At 38.7% G+C, this 8,636-nt stretch overlaps 1 protein-coding gene and 1 non-coding gene across 2 annotated transcripts in view; both read left to right on the top strand.

Annotated features, from left to right (window-relative positions):
• The first annotated feature begins 2,770 nt into the window (after positions 1-2,770).
• On the top strand, positions 2,771-2,852 carry TRNAL-UAG (transfer RNA leucine (anticodon UAG)). The gene has a single exon. It is a non-coding gene; the product is annotated as a tRNA-Leu (tRNA).
• A 5,691-nt stretch (positions 2,853-8,543) lies between these two features.
• The window catches only part of LOC138373130 (uncharacterized), a 9,587-nt gene continuing 9,494 nt past the window's right edge, over positions 8,544-8,636 (top strand). Inside the window, exon 1 of the mRNA XM_069339144.1 lies at positions 8,544-8,636. This exon is cut by the window's right edge and continues 42 nt beyond it. Coding sequence (XP_069195245.1) covers positions 8,544-8,636 — 93 coding nt within the window.

The following is an 8,636-nucleotide window of genomic DNA, read 5'->3' as shown; positions in this document are numbered from 1 at the left end:
ATGGAAAAAAGTTAATAAGACATTTATACATCATTCATCGAATAATTAAACTGATAATTATATAAACTGCATTCAACTCAACGAGTCACTCATAATCAACTCACGCCACTTTCCCGAGAAATAAACCCGCATCCAGTGAACGGAAGTTTGAAGTACAGCCTGAAACAAGTCCAGAAGAGATCACTTCCGCGCGAGAGCTATTTCCTCAAGTTTACCGTTCTTGAGAAATGGAAACAACATTGCGTGATTTATGGTGCCATCAGTGAGGCTGTGGGTCGGTGAGGACGGCTCACTGAGGGTGTCTGGCTCTCTGATAGTGCCAGGGTGAGGGCAAGAACATGTAGAAAGGAGAGCGAACTGGTCGGTTGGGGTACTGACTAGTTGGGAAAGCATGGTTTGGGTACTAGCTGGTTAGTGAAGCATGATGATGATTTCGTTGATAAATAGCATGATGGATATCTGGTTGGATAGCTCAGCATATTGTGTTTAATTAATGAGAGAAATCACTGTAAAATGTATGAGGTTGAGATCGTCGTTCATGGAGCAGGGCAGGACCTGGCTGATTTAGGAAACAGTGGGAACCTACCTGTTGATAGATCTGATTAATATATAAATGATGAAAACATGACTGGTTGATTATCTTAGAGAAAGGGGGTAGGACATGAATAGTCCAGGATACACCATAGTTTAGACCTAGTAGGTTGAGACTCATGGTTGAAGAGCTGGGTGGTTTGTTAAGCGTGATGTAAATTGACCAATACTCATGGCAAGGACCCGATTAGCATGCATAGCACGCTGTGGGTCAGGTGGTAGAGGAATCATGGTTGCAATCTCGCTAAATGAAGGATCAGAGCTGGAACTTTTTTAATAAAGAGACCACAAAGTATACATAGACGGTTCAGGAGCATGAAGGAGAACTTCACTGAGGGGTATCAAAGCCCGAGTTATTCTGCCACGAGATCACCTCACATTTTTGGAGGGGGCCACGATATCTTCCTGTATTCCCACGTTCTTGTTATCTCATAAAATTCTCTTGGTGATCGGGTAGCCATCTCTCACAAGCTACTTACTAAAGAATAAGACTTAAATACATGCACTTGCTGCCTGTCTCAGTGTTGGACTCTTTTATGTCCACTTAGTCTTCTGGGTGGAATAGAAACACGAGATGCCTGAATACAAACACAAATACATCCTGTACTTGACACGATACTAACACAATACTGGACACAAGTAGGTGTCTCACAATTCACACGTTACTTTCCATAGTAGGTTGTATTTGTAACGTTGGTTACCATAACGTACAAAACGCGACATATTAGTAGAGAGGACAGATTGTTAATGGTCATAGAGGCCATCACTGTACCAACCAGACAAAACGAAGGACTGCATGACTAAAATGCTTGCAGGTTTAGTGTTCCATTGCTCCGTGGCTCCTTGCTTTTGTGTATCTTTATGTGGTATTTACATATACATATTCTTTATATCACGCAAGGTGACGAGTGCTGAAGGCGACAGTTTGTTTCCTGCCACTTGAAGACTTTATGTAATTTGACAAGATGTCATAAACTCTACTGGTGACATGTGCATGACAGAACACTGGGGCGGCACGACATGTAGAACTATTCTACATGTCAGGTTCACTCCTTGCAAGACAAAATACAACTATCCCCCTTAAGGGAATAATTCTATTTTGTATTTTTCTCAACCTGAATATATATAAAAAATTATGACTTATCCTTTGTTTAACGTTTAGTAAATTTATTATGTTCTCCTTACCCAACCTGTGAGTGGGAGTGTATCCTATGCCCATCCTGTGAGTGGCAGTGTTTTCCATACCCAGCTTGCGAGAGGGAGTGGAAGGCACATAATGAGCTTAAGAACTGGACCCTAAAGTTTTTAAACCAAACAATTTGCAGCTTTAATGAACTAGTTACACAGTTAACATATATAAAAAGTCACATCACTGTGACCATACGGTGCCATATGGGTATAGCTCCGTGGGTATGGGGGGGCCATACCCATATGGCAGGAAGGTTTCACTGCCACAGAATGGATATTTTTTATGTAAGAATTTATTAGTGCAGTTTCAATAGCGTTATTTGGAGTGCCTAGTGAAACTGCAAGTATGAACTGTTATCCAACGTCAGTTCATCTGAAGCCCTAGAGGCTCATTTATATAATGGGATTTTTTTAATCATAAGGAATGACCTTTATTTAAATCTAATAATCATTTAAGGAACAGGACGAACCCGTTCTGGAAAGAGATAATCCTAACTTCAGTGCTTTTTTCACATTCCATCACTTAACGATGTCAGGATCTTCCACCTTCTCTAGGAATTTATATTATCTGCCAATATAGACCTAACCAAAAGTAAACAATGTCAGCAAAATTATTCTCAACGTCTCCCCCTTCCCACAATGACCTAAGCTAACATAACCTAGGTCAGTTTATATACAATTCTTAGCAAACTATATAGAATGACCTACTATAGGTCTATGAACAATTCCGTGTTTTTCTTACTCTGAAACGCACGCTTTTAAATAGCATTCTGTACTTATTCGCGGAGTGGGAAGCAATAATCTGTACATGACGTGAGTTGGTACAAGGTGGCTGTTGATAACTGGATAAGTGTATATTATAAAGTGCTTCTGCTATGTCCAATGTATCATCGCTGCATCTATGAATTATTTCAATGTTGCTGGTCATGATCTCTCCGTTAATATACAAGAAAGAGAGAGAGAGAGCGAAAGAAAATTACTAGGTATACAAGGTAGCGTGGCCGAGCGGTCTAAGGCGCTGGATTTAGGCTCCAGTCTCTCAGGAGGCGTGGGTTCGAATCCCACCGCTGCCAAAGTATTTTGTACATACTTGGTAAAAGAGAAAAAAATTATCAATGTACATTATGCTGAATAAAGGCTAACTACTTGGAACTGGCAAAGGTCCAGAGAACATGCCATATATGTATGTTATGTGAATTCTTAAGTATAATATTAAATCATGTGATGATTTACCTGAATACTGTATATGACTGCAAGAAAGGAATCACTTTCCTACATTCCCTTTTCTCCACCAGTAGTCTCCTGCCTCCATTCTCTTATCCATAATAATCGTTTAATTTTTCCTCGAAATTACATCCATAATTATAATTTTCTATTTCTTCCTAGAACCAACACAACTTCCATAATTCCCACATGCTATCCCGGTGTTGACAGTTGTCCTGCCCCCATACTTTAATGACCCAGAGCATCATTCTTCGCGAGCCATGTTATCCTTCCTACCATAACTCAAAGTCTCTATACAATGACTTCCCACAACACCAACCACCCTCTACCACTAGCCGTCATCTTCTCCTCAACACCACCCACCCTCTACCACAACTACAAGTTCCACACGCCAAGAAGGGGTTCGCTGACCCAGCCGACAACACGACAAAAGCCTAGTGCAGTAAACCACCAATAAGGGAGAGCTGGAAGTGCCGGGCACTATGCCAAGCCTCGTGTGGCACTCCGCGGACACTGATATTTATATGATAACTACGTTTTCAAAGTTCAGAGAGAGAGAGAGAGAGAGAGAGTTCAACATTTATTATTAATATTTTTTGCTAATATATTTCTTGCTGGTTCACAGTTTTATCATAAACACCAGTACAACGAATTATATTTATTCTCTATCATTTATTAATTTACTTATATATACTAAATCCCATGATATTGCATGATTTATGAATTAAGTATAACTAAACATATATATTAGGCATAAATTCAAAGTAATTAATTAATTTGCATAACAAATGGTATGTGATAACTGATTTCAGTTTGCTTCCGCTTTTAATGAATTTTGCTTTGAATATATGTATACATGTATTTGTGTATGCATGTATATATTTCGCACGTGGATGTACTTACCTATATGTGTTTTTAAGGCATTTATTTTCCTCTCCCTTCAGTCGCAGTTCTTTATTGCAGTGGCTCTCATCCTTCTCACTTATTATTGTACTTGAAGATATGCCAAGTGAAAACCACTACTTTCCATGTTGTCTCATTCCACTTGCTCACTGTTCTTACCTTGAAGAATTGCCTTCTTACATTCCCTTTGCTCGTTTGAACGTGTAATTTTCAAATGTTCTCTCGGTTTGCTCTTGGATCACGCAAAATATTACAGTTCTGTCTATTCTTTCAACGGTGCTAATTTTAGCACCGATTTTACATGTCGTGATCATGTCATGTAGCAAACCTTTGATCATTTTCTAATTTTGCTTTCTGTGTGTGTTTTTCAAATCTGGATTCCAAACAGGGGGTACATATTTGAGACTTACATTTAGTTTTACAGGTCTTACATTGGTAGTGTATAATGTCCTGAATGATACCCGAATACTTGCCAAGTTTGCATACATAACTGATGTTATTATGCTATGATGTGCCTTAGGTGACTGGCCTGGGTTAATTTCTTTGCCTATATCTACATTTTCATTTTTTTCTTCCAAATACTGTATACTTTCCTCTGGCTCGTCATCTGCGGCCTGATTCTCATTATCGTGTATACTGATATTTAGTAACGCCATGATGAGAGTAGATTTGCAATGTTGCAAATGTTCTTTATCAAATCTCTACAGACGAAACGGTATCTAACGGTAAAGTTTACACTTATCGTTGTGTTTTTCTACATTATCTTTATTTTTCATCGGCACTTTGCGCTCTTCACTCTCATGCATTTGTTTCAATTTACGCCAAGCAGCCATTTCACAGACTATCTTTCAAATTTTATCTAGATCCACGTGGATCATTCTGCAAAACTCTTCAATTATGATCTGTCTAATCAGTTTTGCATCGCGAGCAAAGATTACCATGGCAGATCCTGCTTCATCACTTTTATCATTGACTTACAATGTGAACAAGATGGGGCCCTCGTACTAACTCTTGCGGTACTCCCCTTGTTTCTTCTCTGTGTTCTCATCTCTACAATCTCAATACTACTTTTGGCTTCTTGCTTGATAGGTATTCTTTCACGAAGTTTAATAAGCTACCAGTTACTACAATTCGTTCCTCAGTAACAGCTGCAGGTACAACACCCTTTCCAATAATATGGACAGTTATTATTGCACCCTTCAAATATCGACTACAAAATAACACACCTCCATCAGAATAAAGGCACACAATTTAACATCACAACTATAATATAACACTCTCAAGCAGCAAGGAACAACAGAAGATAATGTGAAAGGTAACAGAAAGCTATTAGACGTGAGAAAATATGTAAGAGCAAGCAAGGCATTCACCGGAGTTAAAGGGGGATCAAGCAAACATGCTTAATTTAGCAGGATGCAATCCAGAATAAAGCAACAAGGTTGAAAAGAATAAATCAACCGTGAAGAGGAGAATATAGCAACAGCGTAGAGATATACAGAGCAACAGTGAAGAGATGTATAAAGTAAAAGCTAAAAAGAGATGTATAAAAGTAAGAGCGTCGAAGAGATGTATAAAATAACAGCGAAGAAGAGATATATAAATATAACACCAGACACAGAGAAGCATGAAGCAGAGACCGAGGATGCTGGTAATCAGCCAGCCTCTCACACCATCAAAGAGACGCACAGTCATAATGTGAAAGATGTTGTTAACTGCCTTCAAACGACTCACTAGGGCAGGCGGGGAGGGAACGGAAGCAAAAGAAGGAGAATTGAAGGAAGAAAATAAAGGCATCGAGAAACAAGTCTGGGAAGGAGCGGTCGATTAGCGTTGTTGTGGCACGAGAAAAGAAAACAGAGAGATAAAAATGAAGACAATGCACAACGAAAAATAAAAATAAAAAATCACGAGAAAGAGGTGCAGAGGAATCCAAGACGGAAAACATGGATTTTTGGTTCACTGCCAGAAACATCTGAACGGAATAATAATTATTCAAATTATCTTTTTCACTTAAATATCATTCAGATTTGCCTTTACCAGCTCCATTTCAAGTGGCACACCTTGTTAGGCATATAATAGTATTTCACTGCGCTCAGCTATCTCTTAATTTATTCGCATGATTATTATTATGCAAATACTTGCATAATAGACAGAACTCAGGATGTAAGAAGATTATAAATTCTTGAAGCCATTCATATAAAAGCCGAACAACCCGCCATAAATACCCAAATAACGGAACTATTCACTCTACCCCAACATGAGAGTAAGAACAAGGACGGAACATGAAGACCCCAATGTGACGACACTGATGAAAACACCACGACCACTACACCTGATTAACCTTTATATGTGCTTCCTCCCATTTTTCGCTTTATTCGTCCCCATTTATGTTTTCCATTCGTCCTCATTTATTCCCTATTCTTCCTCCCTTTACGCCGTACTCCTCACATATTTGTATTACCTGGCCTCCCTAATGGTATATATTCAATGTGACCCCTGGCATGCTGTCTTACGGGCTATTCATGCCCGTGCCACCTCTTGGATGGCTTAATCTTTATCAATCAATCATCTGGCATGCTGTTCCTTGTAAACTTTAGCGACTCCGATCATCCTATGTTCATCTCGTACCCCAAGCTATTCCCTCTGCCAATTTGGATGAGGCCTCCAACTTCAAACATACTCTCTCTTATAGTACAGATATTCTCAATTTTATTATGACAGGTAACATCAAATAACATTAAGAAAGTATTAATGGGCTCCTCTAATTACACAAATCAAATATATATTTTCGAATAAACATAAGGCCAAAACTGATTTTACTTGGAATAAAACTGAAATAAAAAAAAATGGACACAAGACCTCATCAGCATGTATCCTAGAACTGGCAATTATTTCCATAACAAGCGCTTGAGTGGAATATCACCTTTACCGAGCAACAAGGAGGTCAATGTTTCCACTAACGAGCGAACGATATTTAAATAACCTTCTTGCAAGTTAAAACGAGGACATTCTCTTTGCAAGCGCTTTACCTCGTTAACAAGCACATAGCTAGTAATTGGAATTAGTGTCATTAAATACAATGCCTGAGGCATGAGTAGTAATATTCTTGTTTAAATATAAGGAAATGTTGCACTTACAAGTATATTTAACGAGAGATGAGAAGGATTATCACGGAAAATCGACTTGTTCTCGGTCAATTGGCCAGACGTCGAAGTGAGGGTTGAATACACTCGATCATCATCTTAGTAGAATGATACCTATCTGTCCTGGTTATCTTCAACACATCACTTATCAAGGACCTCCTAAAATATAGAAAGCATTTTACGCAAACGCAAATTTACAATTACAGAGAAATGCACAGTGACAATTTGATCGCTGAATTATCTGAGCTAACCTAACATAGGACTGAAATTATTGCCTTCAATTCCAACTAAAAAGGAAGCGCTCAGTTGACAAACAATTATTTGTCAGTGGATAAGTTTTACAATTAACACGAAATCACTGGACGAACAAACAATATTATAGGCATATCCTCTCTAACGAGCAAACAAAGCAATTATGGCCATGCAGCATAAATGAGGTCATCATTCCTCTCACCAGCACAATTATCCAAATTAATGACTAATTACTCTAGCTCCATTTATCATCTCTCAGCGCTTGTACGTCTACTCTCATAAATCACAGGAGCAAACAGGTGAAAGTAAAGTACTATCTACTTTAACAGTTTTCCCGAGGTAACTATTCCTGACCTATCTGCGCCTCTCTCATGTGTGATCTCTTGGGACAAGTCGTCCTGACCTGACCTGACCTCTCACATTTGTAATTTTTTGGGAAAAGCTGTCCTCTTCCTGATATGACCTGAATGTAAAATATGATAATTATTTCTGTACTGTATGCGTTTTTTAGTTCCTTTAGGGACCTGTAATAGAGGATAGAAACTGTCTAAGCTACTCTTATTATTTTGGGCTGTATTTTATTATCTCAACGAACTTGCATGAACTTGAACATGACCTGAACTCTCACCAATGTGAGTTCATTACTAGATGTTGCATAGGCTGTTGTTGGTGCTAGGAATGCTCTTTACCCAGCCAGTCCTCTCGATTTGTCACTCCATAAAAATGCAAATGCCTTGTCTAACCAGAAACAACACTTCTGACCAATCGAGGCCGATATTATAAACAAATATAAATATTATGGAGCTTGAATTATTATTACGTCGCATTTTTAGCGGTTTGGTCGATTGTGTAGTAATTGCAACAAGTCAAGAGGCTGGATCGTGTGAGAGATGATGTGACAGTTGTGGATCAGAATGTGGCAAGTTTAGGAGATTGATGGATGGCCAGTATCTTCAGAACGTTCAAAGATACAAATAAAAAAAACTAAATATTTCAGAAATCAAAAATACAAGAAGGATTAGTTGCATGTTGGAAAACTTTGTTTCGGTAATATGCCTGCGTGGGCCTTAAGCCGCTGGCTGGCTCATTAGATGTCAGTCATTCATTTCTGTCTTACTTAGGTGTTGGATGATTGTTTACGGCTCGTAAGTTGACTTCATTAAGGTTATGTCAATGTATTTAACAACTCCTTCTGCACTGCTAAATTTCAATGGATTGGAGTACCTGCTTAACCTGTACAAAATGCTAGTAACCCATGTTGTAGGGTTCTTCGTGCCCTCTCATTGGATGCTGCAAAAGTTGAGTGCCAAAAATATCTTGGAAATGATTCAGACT

Source organism: Procambarus clarkii, chromosome 41, assembly GCF_040958095.1.
Source record: "Procambarus clarkii isolate CNS0578487 chromosome 41, FALCON_Pclarkii_2.0, whole genome shotgun sequence".
NCBI classification, from domain to species: Eukaryota; Metazoa; Arthropoda; class Malacostraca; order Decapoda; family Cambaridae; genus Procambarus; species Procambarus clarkii.
Note: the sequence above shows the minus strand (reverse complement) of the source record. Positions and strands in the feature narration are given on the sequence as shown.